Source organism: Bos javanicus, chromosome 27 (assembly GCF_032452875.1).
Source record: "Bos javanicus breed banteng chromosome 27, ARS-OSU_banteng_1.0, whole genome shotgun sequence".
NCBI classification, from domain to species: Eukaryota; Metazoa; Chordata; class Mammalia; order Artiodactyla; family Bovidae; genus Bos; species Bos javanicus.
In genome coordinates, this window is record NC_083894.1 from 33,455,603 (window position 1) to 33,470,817 (window position 15,215).

General features: G+C 40.3%; 1 protein-coding gene across 6 annotated transcripts in view; it reads right to left on the minus strand.

Moving 5' to 3' along the window:
- NSD3 (nuclear receptor binding SET domain protein 3) overlaps positions 1-15,215 on the minus strand; it is a 103,636-nt gene that overhangs the window by 55,264 nt on the left and 33,157 nt on the right. For 5 of the 6 annotated variants that reach the window (XM_061404488.1, XM_061404486.1, XM_061404484.1 and 2 more), the window contains exons 2-4: positions 12,645-13,366; positions 4,468-4,539; positions 3,855-4,017 (exon numbers count right to left, since the gene is read on the minus strand). In XM_061404488.1, coding sequence (XP_061260472.1) covers positions 3,855-4,017; positions 4,468-4,539; positions 12,645-13,322 — 913 coding nt within the window. In that variant the 5' untranslated portion in view covers positions 13,323-13,366. The remainder of the gene's footprint in view (positions 1-3,854; positions 4,018-4,467; positions 4,540-12,644; positions 13,367-15,215) is intronic. The other variant, XM_061404487.1, reaches the window with a different exon arrangement.

Sequence of the window (15,215 nt, forward strand, 5' to 3'; positions counted from 1 at the left end):
CCAAAACATCTGAGAACCATAGCTCTCCAGTGGTGCTACTCTTAGACTGGTTCCCAGGATAAGTATGCTACAAAACAGAGACGCTAAGAGTGAGCCTTTAGAAACTATGATAATTTGACACTGCATGATATCTAGGCTCACAATCAGGGATTCTGTGTGTGTGTGTGCTAAGTGGCTTCAGGCATGTCTGACTCTCTGTGACCCTACGGACTGCAGCCCGCCAGGCTCCACTGTCCATGGGATTCTCCAGGCAAGAATAGTGGAGTGGGTTGCCATGCCCTCCTCCAGGGATCTTCCCGACCCAGGAATCAAATCCACATCTCTATGTCTCCTGCACTGGCAGGCAGGGTTCTTTAGGACTAGTGCCGCCTGGGAAGTCCCCAGGGATCCTGTACTGTATATTTTTTTTTTGAAAGGGGAGGCTTTTCATTTCTCTAATAGTTAATTTTATCATATTGGATAAACCTAGAGTTTGTCATATAGAATGAAGTTCCATATCTGGAGGATGAGACTGGGCACCTCTGGCTTCTGACCAAATGTATTGTTATAAGCAGAAAAAGCATTTCAGTTTTAACTTTTAAACTTAAAATGAGAAAGACCTAAACGATAAAATACAACTTAAAATAGGTATCCGATCCAAACATCTTTCAATGTGCTTTTCAAAGAATTATCTCTTTATGTGTGAAAACCGTTAACTATGTTTTCCAATGCTAAGAATCTGACTAATAGCAATACTGACTAAAAACAATATGGAAACCAAAGATTACTGTATAAAATTCAAGGTAAATTTTACAAAGCAGTTTAGATAATAAGCAACACAAAATGCTTCTCAGGTATCACGTGTAGAGTGTAATCACCAAAATCAAGTTTTATATTGTGTTTCTGGTTTTCAGAAAAACTGTCAAAAAACTACTTCATTTAAAACTGCACTGCACAGGCATGCAATGAAATATTATCTTGCAATAAAAAGAGACAACATAGATGAACTTCTAACCGTGGTGCTAAGTGAAAGAAACCAGACCTAAAAGGCATCATATCGTATGACTTGATTTATATGAAATGTCCAGAAAAGGCAGATCTACAGAGATGAAAAGTAGTTAGTGGCTGCTCAGGGCTGGGGGGTGAAAGTGGGGGATGAGGAGTGACTGCTAATAGATACGGGACTTCTTTTTTGGGTTGATGAAAAAAAGTTTTCAGATTAGATTGTGGTGAAAGTGAAAGTCACTCAGTCACTTCCAATTCTTTGCGACCCCAAGGAATAGTCCACGGAATTCTCCAGGCCAGAATACTGGAGTGGGTTGCCATGCCTTCCTCCAGGGGATCCTCCCTTTCTCCCTCATTGCAGGCAGATGCTTTACTGTCTGAGCCACCAGGGAAGCCCAAGAATACTGGAGTAGGTAGCCTATCCCTTTCTCCAGTGGATCTTCCTGACCCAGGAGTTGAACTGGGGTCTCCTGCATTGCGGGCAGATTCTTTACCAGCCGAGCCACAAGGGAAGCCCATCGGGTCATGGTGATGGCCGCATAACTGTAAATGTGCTAAACACCACCAGATTGCACGCTCTAAAAGGGTGAACTTTACGGCACGTAAAACGTATCTTGGGAAGGCTATTACTTCAAAAACTATTGCAGAAAAGAGAAAATTGAAGATATTATCAGAAGGTACATTTTTGAAACCTAAATTCTCAGATTTTGGTTTCCTCAATAGTACAAACAAAACTCAGTTTTTCCAGCACTAAAGTACTGAGGACCAGACCAGATTAATTCATAAAATGAATGCAAATACTTCCTTTGAAATACAAGATGAGGCATAAATTGTACCTTCCTTTGTATCCCAGAAAAAAAAAAATTTCTTTATATAATCCCAAAAGGCTGGTTTTCTAAGGGGAGAGAACTGAGGAACCACAGCTCTCACGTAATGCAGGATCTCAGAATGCTCTGGAGGCCCAGACACGCACTGTTTTATCTAAGAAGGCTTGTCCCTCTTGGGAAATCCTTGTCCCTGTCTTCTCTCATTCAAGATATTCACAGATTATTAAAAGTGCAAGGCACTTCAGAGATTAATAGTCTAACACTCTTACTACATAAATGAAGGAACTAGGACTGCCTTCCTCAGCCTCTATAACTCATGAGCAGGGGGTTCAGTTATTTTCTCCCCTTATTATACACTAGCGGTTAAGAGTGAAGGTGATGGAGGAAGATTCCTTTGAGACTCTATTTACAGATCTGAAGCAAGATGATATTAGGCCCTGCTTCACAGTGTTGATGCCACAAGGGCTGCTTAAGAACACATACAAAGGAGCTGTTTTTGTGTTGTTGGTTTTTTTTTGGCCATGCCACACAGCATGTGGGCTCTTAGTTCCCTGACCAGGGATCAAACCTGCACTCCTTGCACTGGAAGTGTAGAGTCTCAACCACTGGACAGCCAGGGAAGTCCTACAAAAGAACTGTTCAACAGTGTGCCTTGCACAAAAGTGGACATTCAACAATGTACTTTTTAAAAAACTTCATAATTTTGTCCTGGGTTAACACTGTGTGGTAGTTTCAGGTGCACAGCAAGGGACGCAGCCGCACATGCCCACGCCTCCATCCTCCCCAGACTCCCCTCCCACCCAGGCTGCCACGTGACACTGAGCAGAGCTCCCTGTGCTGGACAGTAGGTAATGTTCCTTTTTTTTAAACTTCTGCCCCACTGATGCTTCCAGTCTCCCCAACCGTTAATCAGTGCACTATAATGACAAGATGATTGTCTTCTGCATCTGGCTGGATCCCTTGCTGGGCAGCACAACAGTTGCAAATATGGCAGATCTCATCACAAATCTGACTTGTCGGACCTTTTTCCGCCTCATAACAGTGAACAGGCACCAATATAGGAAGTTTAAAATGAGAAAAAAAGAAATAGGTGCAAACTTGTCACAGGCAATAAGGGACTGACAAGTGATTCCACAAAGCAAATATCCAGAAATAAATTCCAAACTCCAACCTTCCTTTGGCTACTAATAAGCAAGTCCATTCCTAGGAATCTACCCTATAGATTTTGGTCAAACATCTTCTTAACATTTATTAACATTCCTAAGGTAGGATTCTATGCCATTCAAAGTATACTTATTTATCACATTAAATATTTAGGGATGTTTCAGTAAATTTACAGATTTGAAAATGGAGTAAAAAGAAAGTTTTTAATTAAAAATAAACAAAACCTCAAAAAACCACAAAAATAAAATGGGAGTTAAGGAGGAAAAAAGCATCTCACAAAATTTATCAGGATTAAAAGCACCTCTTTGAGTAAAAAATTAGTACCCACAGGCATCAAAGATGAAACAAAAATGTTCAAAGAAAGCTTGGCCCAAATGTCTTTAAGCTCACATAAGGTGTTTCATTACTTACAGGTCTGCTTTCTTTTGGAATTCATACCAGAGGACAGTCAGATTAAGGTTTGTTTGTTTTTAAAAAAGAAATGTGAGAGAAATTATAAAACAAACATAGGATGTTTCAAGGGAAAACAAGGACTATGTCAGCTGTAGAGCCTCTGCCAGTTAAGATAACCGTTGTTATTACACAGTTCATCAAAAACTGGCATTGAGGTATAGCTTTGATCCCTGGGTCGGGAAGATCCCCTGGAGGAGGAAATGGCAACCCACTGCCGTATTCTTGCCTGGAGAATCCCACGGACAGAGGAGCCTGGCGGGCTACAGTCCGGGGGTCGCACAGACTTGGACACTACTAAGCACGAGTGCACACACACATATGTGTTTTTGTGGAGTCAGATTATATTATCATGTATGTACTTTTATATTCATAATAACCCTTAAGAGTCACTTTTTTGCCCCAATACCCATTCATGCCTCTTCTTACCTCTTGTGTTAATTTTGGTGTGCACCTCAAGTTGGGGGTCACTGGACACCATGCAAGGCCACCAAGGATAGGTTCCCACCTTAGACCAAACAAGATCGCCGACCTGGAACTTCACACCAGCGGACGCCTCTGCTGTTGGAACAGAAGGTAGCATCGGCTGAACCTGTAGGAAAAGGTCATAAAAAACTGTCAGTAGAAAAGAAACTTTTAAAAAGAAAAATGTACAAAATACATCAAACATGCTAACCATGGAAAATTTATCTTCACTCATACTTTTGTCTGATGCCTGCTATCCATATCTAGCAAAAGGGAAGAGAGGAGGAAAATAATTAATAAGCCCCACCCCAAATACTAAAATTAGGATGGATGGTTTCTATCGCCAAATTATTGATAAGTGATCTCAAAAATTCACAAGTATGAAAAAATGGTCATAGATTTTAAAAGAAAGTAATTCCCTAAAAAAAAAACAAAACTGCCTCTTAAGCCAGCTCCAAGATGTATTTCAGTAAAATTCCTGAAGTAATAATCGGTGCTATGTGTGTCCTGATTTAATCACTCTGCACCCACCTTCTCATACCACGTTTGGTTAGACAGTATTCACTAAGCCACTCACCGGGGTCTCCTCTTTCAGCACTGGGTCTTCTCTTGGTTTTTCTGATACAGGGTCAACCCTCTCATTTGGTCTCTGGGTGAAAAGAATAAAATGGCAGCAAACCAAAGAACAGTGACACACATATAAACAGAAAGCGAAACAGGAAATCAGGCACATACGTTAACTGAATAATGTGAGGAGTATAACGTCCACAGCATATGACACTGTGTCTTAACATCCCATGTCCACTCTACACCACAGCCAATGCTCCTACTTCTTACGCTATCCATTTAAAAACTTAATTTCTTAATCTGTTGAGTCTCATTTTTTTTTAACCTATCAGAGGACAGAAAAATGGGCACTCTGAGATTGCTAGTAAGAAGTAACTTGGAATTTTTCTAGAGAACAATTTGGTAATATGTATGAAAAGCCTTAAATTTTCAGACTCTGACCCAGCAAATCCATTCTAAAAATGTATACTGAAAAAGCACTGATACATACATATATACACACAAACATACATACAAAGACAATCACATTGGTGATTTTACAAGAGCAAATACTAGAATTAGTCTGGATGTCCAAAAGTACAGAGTTAACTAAATAAACTGTAATACAACTAGTTAGTAGAATTTTAATACGAATTTTTAAGTGACACAGAAAAATAACAATATAATGTTATTTGTAAACAATAAACTGCAAAGCAGTTTGTATAATGTGATTCCAATCCTGGAAAAATAATTTTTATGTGTACAGGAAAAAAAAGAGTAGAAGGATACCACCAGAAGACAGACTACATGATTTTCTGGATGTGCTTTTCTATATTTGTCAAATTGCCTACAATAACATCACATTACTTTCCTATTCATAAAAACCTACAAATACGTTATTTAAAAGTTGATTTCTACACACCTTTGAGGAGGCAATTTGGGAGCAAAACTCAAACTCTTTAGTTTAACAATTGTATTTTAGGAACTTGTCCTATAGAAATAAACAAAGTGAGAAAATCTAGGCACAGGGATGGTGACTGCAACACGATCTCAAGTCAGTAACCCACACCCCTCAACATCGTCCTGTTATTTAAAAACAGCCTGTAAGGACTTCCCTGGTGGTCCAGTGGTTAAGAATCTGCCTGCCAAGCGCAGGAGGCACGGGCTTGATCCCTGGTCCAGGAACACTCCACGTGATTCAGAACAGCTAAGCCCAGGAGCCTAGAGCCCATGCTCTGCAACAAGAGAAGCCCTCACACTGCAACTGGGGAAAGCCCGTGAGCAACCAAGACCCAGTGCAGCCAAAAAAATAAAATTAAAAAAATATTTTAAAAAATAACCTGGACATGCCTTGAAAAATATTTGATACATTGTACAATAAATTGATTATAGAGTAGTTATGTTTGAGGAAGGAGATTAGGAAAATGAGGAGAAAAGACAGATACCTGTATATTGCATTTTCTGTAAAAAGCAATTGCTTTTGTAATTTAAAATGTTCAAAAACTTTTCTTACTTGTCAAAGAACAGAATTTAATGTAGATGACTTAAAAAAAAGAGAGGTCTAAGAGACCATTCACTTAGGTCTAATTTCACTTAAAAACTATGGCTAATTCTAGAAGTTACTTATTCTCCATTCAAGACATTTAAGATACCGCTATAAAAACAAAGTTTTATTAAGTAAAAGAAACTGTGAAAATTGTTAGGAAATGATAAGCGAGACTCATATGCCAATCCCCACGTGTCGGTCGTTCACTGGACAGCGCCCAGAGTTCCTGGCCTGTTCTAGAAGCTGGTGTGCAATGGCAAAACATACAGATGTGACGCCTGACCTCAAAGAGCTCACAGGTAGGTAGGACAGACAGACAGACAAACATGAAGCACGGTTAGTCACTCAATCATGTCTCACTCTTTACAACCCCATGGACTATAGCCCACCAGGCTCCTCTGTCCATGGGATTCTCCAGGCAAGAATACTGGAGTGGGTTGCCATTCCCTTCTCCAGGGGATCTTCCCAACCCAGGGATTGAACCCTCGTCTTCTGTGTCTTCTGCGTTGCAGGTAGATTCTTTACCCGCTGAACCATTTGGGAATTCAACACAAACATACACTCATACAATGTACGAAGAGAAGTTAACAGTGTATGGGCATGCAGCTATCAGGAAAAGCCTCTCTGAGAAAGTATAATCTGAACCAAAAGAAGAGGAGTTGTAGTCCAGTAAAAAAAAGTGGGGGAAAGAACATTCCAGAGAATAGCAGCATGTGTGAAGTCTCCGAGGTTAAACAAAGGTAGGAACTTCAAAGGAGCCCTTACGGCAGCCACAACTGCCCCAAAGAGGAGAGAGGTTACAAAACAGGAGGGGAGGAGGCGACCTCACCAGGGCCTTGTGAGCCATGTTCAAGGGTTTTATCTCAAGTGCAATGAAAGCCTCAGAGGAGGATTAGGGGGAGAAGTAACACGTGCCAATTTCTGTTTTAAAACGATCGTGTTAGCTGTTGTGTGGAGAATATCTTGGAAAGGAGCGAGAGGGGAGGCGGGATGTTTAATGAGGAGGCTACTGAAAATACTGGAAGTAGCCCGCGTGGAAGAAGGCGGTGGCGGCACTACGTGAGCTCTGTCTGATCGTCCGTGGCGGTGCTATGACTGGCTAATCCGATAGGACTCACTCACTGAGCAGGAGACAGAAACCTATGTTCAAGTGAGAATTCCCCCCCTCCCACCCCCGGTCACTGGTGTGACGAGGCAGTTTAAAAATACTGTCCACATTTGCATAAGCAGCTTCATTTCAGTCCAAAGATATAGAGCAAGCCTTGACCTCAGCTTCTGAATTCTCAAGCTACAGCAGGAGGACAGGGCCACCTGGGCAAGCCTGTGCGTAGCTGGGAAAGCAAGTCCTCCTCCTCCCCTGCCTTCAGTCTTGGGGATGTCGGAGCGTTCGCAAGGACCTTTAACTCTGAGGCCAGACAGATAAGGAGTGACTCATCTCTGCCAGATGATGGAATCCTACTATTGTAAGAGCTGATCTGAAGCTCATAAACATTTCTCCCTTTCTGGATTAAAGATAGGATTTCCTTCAAAATCTTTATATTATTCAAATGTCTTATCTCTTCCTGATTTTCCTGGTTGGTTCCAGGTTGTTTGCCTTTCCTTTAAATGAAAGTCGCTCAGTCGTGTCCGACTCTTTGCAACCCCATGGTCTATACAGTCCATGGAATTCTCCAGGCCAGAATACCGGAGTGGGTAGCCTTTCCCTGCTCCAGGAGATCTTCCCAACCCAGGGTCTCTTGCACTGCAGGTGGAATCTTTATCAACTGAGCCATCAGGGAAGCCTGCCTTGCCTTCAGGCTGGCTTGAAACAAAGTTAAAATCATTCAAAGAACTAAGTTTTTTTTTTTTTTTTTTATAAACACAGTCATTTTAAAAGGAAAGAAATGACAAGGGAGAAAAAGAAGCCTAAGAAGATTTATTCTAAACTTTCAAACTATAAAAATAGAAGAAAAAAAAAGTCAAATAAAGGTGCTGCAATGATAGAACGTGAATATACATTGCAAAACGTGCTAACATGTGAGCAAAGCAGAAATATCTAGGAGGCGTTTGGAGATCTGAGACTTGAGCTCAAAAGAAAGGTAAAGAGAGATAACATATTACCACAAACATCAATTAAGAAGGGGAGTTTTTAAGATGAAATGGTCAATGGCAGTCAAATGCTTAGGAGTCAAGAAAAATAAGGAGTCAGAAATTGCCAACAGATAAAATATTGCTGGGTATAAAATCCACTTTCCTTCGACTGTTCAAAAGATAGATAAGCTTAAAAGAGATTAAAACCAAACAGGGACTGAAGATACCTTTTTGGTACTAACAGTGCTGCTTTAGGAAGAGAAAGCATCAGAGAAAAAGATGACAGTGAGCGAACTCTTCATAGCTTTAGAGTCATCTTAATTTCAAGTGAATGATTTTTATGGGTATACAATCTCTTTACATTTTTAGCTGATTTCACGTGGAAAGACCTTTTTTTTCCAGTAAAGAATCATAGGAAATTTCTTAATCTGGTAGAAAAAAATATGCTAATGGCAGCTAAAATAAAATTCTATTGCCCTAAATATTCCTTTCAAAAAAACTGGGGGAATTCCCTGGTGGTGCAGTGATTAGGGCTCGGGACTTTCACTGCCAACACCCGGGTTCAATCCCCGGTCAGGGAACGAAGATCCTGCAAGCCACGCAGTTCTAACCACACACACACACACACACACACACACACACACAAATATCTAGTATTTTTATTAAAATTCAAGAAAGAAATTTATCAGGATGAATAATACACATCAAATCCGGCAGAGTTCCAAATCCTTAAGAGTTTTCAAACATTAAGTAAAATCGTATTCTCTACAGGAACCAAAACCTTATGTCATCATTGAAGGTGGAAAGAAAAATGTACAGCCAGTAAACTGCTCATGCATTTTTTTCTTTTACTTTCTGAATAACCTGTAAGTTCGTAATGCATATAAACAGTTTCTAAGGATTTTAAGATCTAACAATTTGAGGCTGGAGAACGAGATATAACCTCTAACTTAGTGCTAATGGGGCCAAAGAAGCTGTCTGGCTTTTTATATGTGAAAACGGCAAGCTGAGAGTTACTGGGCCTGGCCTTAGTGGATAAGCCCACCGAGGGCTGGTGGAAGCCAGTGTTTAAACAGAGCCTACGCTCACATGCCTGAGGCATTACACCTGCCAAGTAGGAAGAAGTGCAGAAACATTTCCACATGTTTCTAATTTGGTGGGAGAGAAAGCAGCTAAAGCAGCTTTACAAAATACACAATTTCAGTAGTGATAGCAGGTCTCCTGCTGCTGAGCTGTTTGGACACACATCTTCATTGTTGGAAAGATGTACTTAGGTTGCTCCACAGAACAGCCGCTCTTTAGAAGGAAAGATAGCTCAGAATTGGGAGGAAATACTCGGAGAGAGAATACTAAGAAAAAAGGAAAGAAAATAGGAGTGAGTGGAATCTTGTTTTTAGATGAGACTTTGTTTGCTTTATCTGTCTCAAAAAAGAACATATGAGTGAGCTTTTAAGGAAGAAATATACATCTGTACACCTAGATGTAGTTATCAATGAACCCAGCTTGAGGATAGTCATTCCAGGCACCAGCTCTCACTGGGCTTCCCTCGGGCGAAGGGGAAGGGGAGCTGTCCAGTGGTGTCTGCAGACACTTCCGTGGGCTTCTCTTTCCCTTCCGAGCCCTCTGGACACCAAGGGTGTGGACCTCTAGCGACAGCCAGGAGTCACAAGGGTATCAAAAGTTAAAACACTTAAATCAACCATCCTCAAGGAAGCAAAAGGAACGTTGTTCAAGGAAACCCCTACAAAACCATACACGGTTACAAAAAAAACAGGCTGATGCATGCACATCCCTGTCTGCACGGCTTAGCAGAGGCATAGCCCTAACAACAAGCAGGGTCCTGGGACACCAGCTTCAATGTTCTACTGTCAGAGCGCAGCATCACTTTTATGGCACCTTCCCATAAGCTTAGACCTGCCCCGTGTGTGCCATAAAAGTCTAATTAATCAAATTCAACTAACAAGAGCTTAGCTCTTCACTACATTTCTTTGAAAGAAAATGTGGTGGGTGAGGGGAGAAAAACAAGGGAAAAAAAAACAACCCTAGATTTTCCCCCAAAGCTCAACTTTAAGGCAATGGTCTTGGTAACATTTAAAGCAATCAATGCCACTTACCACGTCTATATCTTCAAACAAACTGACATTCCTTTACCCCAAGAGACTGTAAGATCCTAAATAATGAAATATTAAATTATGCCCCTGCTGCTAAGTCACTTCAGTCATGTCCGACTCTGTGTAACCCCATAGACGGCAGCCCACCAGGCTCTGCTGTCCCTGGGATTCTCCAGGCAAGAACACTGGAGTGGGTTGCCATTTCCTTCTTCTACATGATTAAAAAAAAGAAAATGAACTAAAACTCTTAAATCACATCTAACCATTCTAATTCCTGGATATAACCATTAACTGAAGGTTTAAGTGATATAAACGGTCAGACATAGCAGACAACCAACAAAGACAGAATCGGCTTTAAAGTCTCACTGAAAAGTGACTACTAGACATATCATTGCACTGAACTATTTCCTGGATTCCAATAAAGCAGAGTGGATATGAAAAATGAATAGGCTATCTTCTCTTGCCTCTAACTGCTTCCAGCCCTATTTCTATTGTGAGATATATTTTAAACTGTACATTTTAATATTTTTATCAATGAGGCAAGAAGTCTAGCCTAGTAAGTAAAATTGGATATTCTCCTATTTGCCGGATTCTTTACAGCAAAAGAAAGTCGGGCCAGCAAGATGGTTCTTAGAACCTCAGCTAGAACCAAATTCAGGTTTTATGCATTTTCGTGATCTCAACAGTCACCAGGGCTTCGCATGTCTTTTCACTGCAGGTCCGTGAAAGAAATACTACAGTGGATGTATTTGGAGGGGAAAAAGTTAACTCCTCTCCTTTCACTGATTCATTCACTTAATAAGCAGTGTAAGATACTACACGAGCTAAGATCTGTGTGGGGAGGGGGAGTGCATTTAATAAATGACTTAAGAAATTTAAAGGCATTTCATAAACCACTTAGCTTCAGTGTCATTTTACAGCTACAGAACTAAGATGGCAGAACTGCTAGTGTCCACAATTTCTCTTTATCTCATCACTCAGTTTTATTTTCTTCATAGCACTTATCACTATCTGAACCTAGACACGTTTACATGCACACACGCACACGTGTGTGTGTGTGTGTGTGTGTGTGTGTGTGTGTATTTTCTGGCTCCTCTTACTAGGAAGTAGGCATCTTTTCACTTGCTGGCCAACTTTCAATTCTTAGAAAAGTGTCTAGCACACATTGGGTACTCAGTGGATATTTGTTAACTGAATAAGATAAACAATAGAAAATGAGAAAAACATATTGACTTATCACACCGACACTTGTGAGAGCCTAGGACAAGTGTGACCTTTTACTCCAGTGAAAGATCATGTTGATCTGCATAAAGAAGTGGAACTCAGCTACTAAGGAAAAGATGAGTTGGTAAGATGTAAACATTTCTTTGAATAGAAGATAACAAATTAACTTGCATACCAGATAGAAAAGCATTCATTTCTTCCCAAATAGGTCTGGGGACATCTTCAAGTCATACTTGTACATTAGAATATTAATGAAAAACTCTTCATTCAAGCTAGAATTGATTTGTTACATACCTCGTTATTAAGGAAATTAAAACTGAAGCCTCAGAGATGTTAAAAAAAAAATTAGTAGCACGCATCTTAAGTTACTACCAAAGGATGACTTTTATAAAATGCTACCTGAAGTTTTAATGAGTATGTATGGACACGACTGAGTGACTGAACTGAACTGAACTGATGAATACTAACTCTGATTTTAATAAAGAGTTCCTTTGTTTACCTCAGGTTATTTTGCAGCAAACACACTAGTGATGAGTGTAAATCTAAGCTCTCCTGGCAAACGTTGGTCCAGGAGGTTCCTTGGTGGCACAGTAGATAAGAATCTGCTTGCCAATGCAGGAGACATGGGTTCCATTCCTGGTTGGGGAAGATCCCATATGCTGTGGAACAGCTGAGCCCATGAGCCACAGCTACTGAACCCGTACTCTAGAGCCAGGAGCCGCAACTACGGAGCTGAAGCCCCAGTGCCTTAGACCCTGTGCTCTGCAACAAGAGAAGCCACTGCAATGAGGAGCCTGCCCACTGCAACAAAGATTAGCCCCTGCTTGCCACAACTAGAGAAAGTCCACGAGCAGCCAGGAAAACCTGGTGCAACCAGACCAAAAAAAAAGCTGAAGTTCTGGAACAATGGGAAACCAATTTCATTAACCATATTCTCACTGACTTTCCTCTTCATCTTCAGAAGCCAGTTTATTACAAGCAAGATTAAGTGAGACTGCTAAACAAAGACATCGGAGGCAAGACTTTTAGTGTCACATGTTTTTAAAATATTTCTTTACTCTGATGATGTCCATTCATTTACTCAACAAATATTTACTTACCACCTGTCATCATAACCCAAGCTCCTTGCCAGAGATCAGAAGAAATAAGTTATCAGAAATATTTACATTTGAAGAGATAAAACTGGAAAAAGATCTCTTGGACTTCCAGTAAATGTGAAAATATTACAAAAATTTTCAAAAAGATGTTTCAACTTACATTTTGTTCTTCTGGTTCTAATTTGGGGATTTTGTGTGACTTGCGCTCTTCAGATCTAGATGAGTCATGCTTGTTGCTCTTTTTCCTCTTTTCTTTTCTGCTTTCATGCTTTGACTTTGTGTGCTCACTTGCCTGGACTTCATTTAAAAGGTCTCCACAAAGGGAAGACTCAAACAATTCCCTGCCATTCTGGATAGTTTTGGTTATTTTTAGTTTAATTTCAGGTGAGCCAGTCTTCTTTGGAATCACAGTCTGTGGTACCGAAGGAGGAGGTGGTGGTGGCTGTGGAGGAGAAGGCTTTTCCAGAATTTCATGGGGTCGTGTGTTTGGAATTTCTGAATGGTAATAGTCACTGGGGCTAAAGTTTCTAACTGCACCAAAGCCGTTGGCGGACCCGTTGGGATACTGGTTATACGACTGGTATTTGGTTTGAGTTTCGTACATGCTGATGGACGGTGGGTAGCCATTCGTGAGTGGAGGAAGATCTTCTGTTGTGGGTGGGTACTGAAAGCCTTGCTGCAAGGTAGCTTCATATGGTGTCTGGCCACCATCTTCAACAATGTCACTGTTGTTATCAAAGGCATCCTCCTGGCGGATGTTGGCGGAGTCAATGAGTTGAGGTGGTTGCTGAATTGTGTTTCCCATGATCCCTTGCATGAAAGAGAAAGAGAAATCCATTGTTCTGCTCCAGCATCCTTAACTTTCCCTTTCTCTCATCGGGCCTAAAGTTTTAAAAGAAAGATCAAAAAGTGTTAGTTAATAACCTCAAAGGCTAGATGGCTAATCAATAGCAAAGGATTAAAATAAAATATTCTGAAGCCCATTTTCATATCCAGATCTGCACAAACACTGTTTTTAAAACAAGCAGCAATGTGATTCTGACACAGAACAAACACTTTTTATTGTAATGCTTATCTGTTTGAAACTCAATGACTGTCATAATAACTTGAGTAACAAAAATTTTGTCCTCTTTGCAAACATGCAAAATAGTTTTGACATTCCTTTGTTTCCCAAGTTAGAGATTATAAGTCTCAGTTAAAACTGGTAATTGCAAAATCAGCAGTGTCTTGACGCATACAAATTAAGTTCCATGGGAGTTTTCCTTGGATCATTCATGTTTTGTCCAGTGGTTCTGTTATTACAAAAATAATAAAATCTTATCGCAAATATTTTAAATACAAAATTTAAAAGGCCGAATAAGTCATGTGTAACCACTGTAAATACTTCAGTGGGTATTCTTCTAGATCTTTCTCTATATATTTACACACAAAATGTTTAAAATAGTTTAATCTGTGACTTGCTTATTCAACTTAAAATAAATCCTAGCTATCTTTCTACATCAGCCATGTACAGATCATTCTCATACATCCTTTACTCTCTAAGTGGCTGTGGTCACACTGTAAACAACTGTGGAATCTACCATATTTAACCATGAAAACCACTCAGTTGCTCACAACTCTTGGATATTATAAATGGGCTTACAGAAAACTTTCTTGAAACTGTATCTTTATGCGTATATATATTTCTCTAGGACAGGTCTGAAATTCCGATGATACTGTACAACTGTTCTATAGAACAGTTTATTATAGGCTGTACCATATCAATTTATACTCATACCAACAGTGTGAGGGGACAGCTAGTTCCCATGCTCTCGCCAGTATCTAGTTGTTTTTATTTTTTTTTCCTATTTTATTTTTTTAATTTTATTTTATTTTTAAACTTTACAATATTGTATTGGTTTTGCCAAATATCGAAATGAATCCGCCACAGGTATACACGTGTTCCCCATCCTGAACCCTCCTCCCTCCCCATACCCTCCCTCTGGGTCGTCCCAGTGCACCAGCCCCAAGCATCCAGTATCGTGCATCGAACCTGGTCTAGTTGTTTTTAATCAGTGATACAGATAATAGAATCATCTTTACTTTTACAAAAGGCACATGTCAAGATCTATATACTGATGACCCTGATTCAGTAAATCTGGGGTGAGGCCTAGGGCATGAGTATTTTTTTTTCCAGTTCTATATGTATTTGTTATTTATTTTTAGTTGAAGGATAACTGCTTTACAATATTGTGTTAGTTTCTGTCATACACTAACTTGATTCAGCCATAGGTATGCATATGTCCCCTCCCCATTTAACCACCCTCCCACTTCCCAGCCCATCCCACCCCTCTCGGGTGTCACATGAGCTCCCTGAGTCATACAGCAAATTCCCACTGGCCGTGTATTTTATATATGGTACTGGATATATTTCCATGCTACTATCTCCATTCGTCTCACCCTTGCCTTGACCCCTACCCTCCATGCCCACAAGTCTGCTCTCTGTCTGCATCTCCACTGCTGCCCTGCAGGTAGGTTCATGAGTACCATCTTTCTAGATTCCATATATAGAGCACGAGTATTTTAAGGCCATATTGCAGCTAATCCTGCTGCACACTGTTGGCCAGGTCACTGCTTTACTTACAGTTACTGTGCCTTCTCTAGAAGGTGTCTGGAATTGCCCACACCGTGTGACAATGTTACAGTATGGATGAGCATCTGTTAGGAAATGCTTTAAGACCACTCTGCTCTG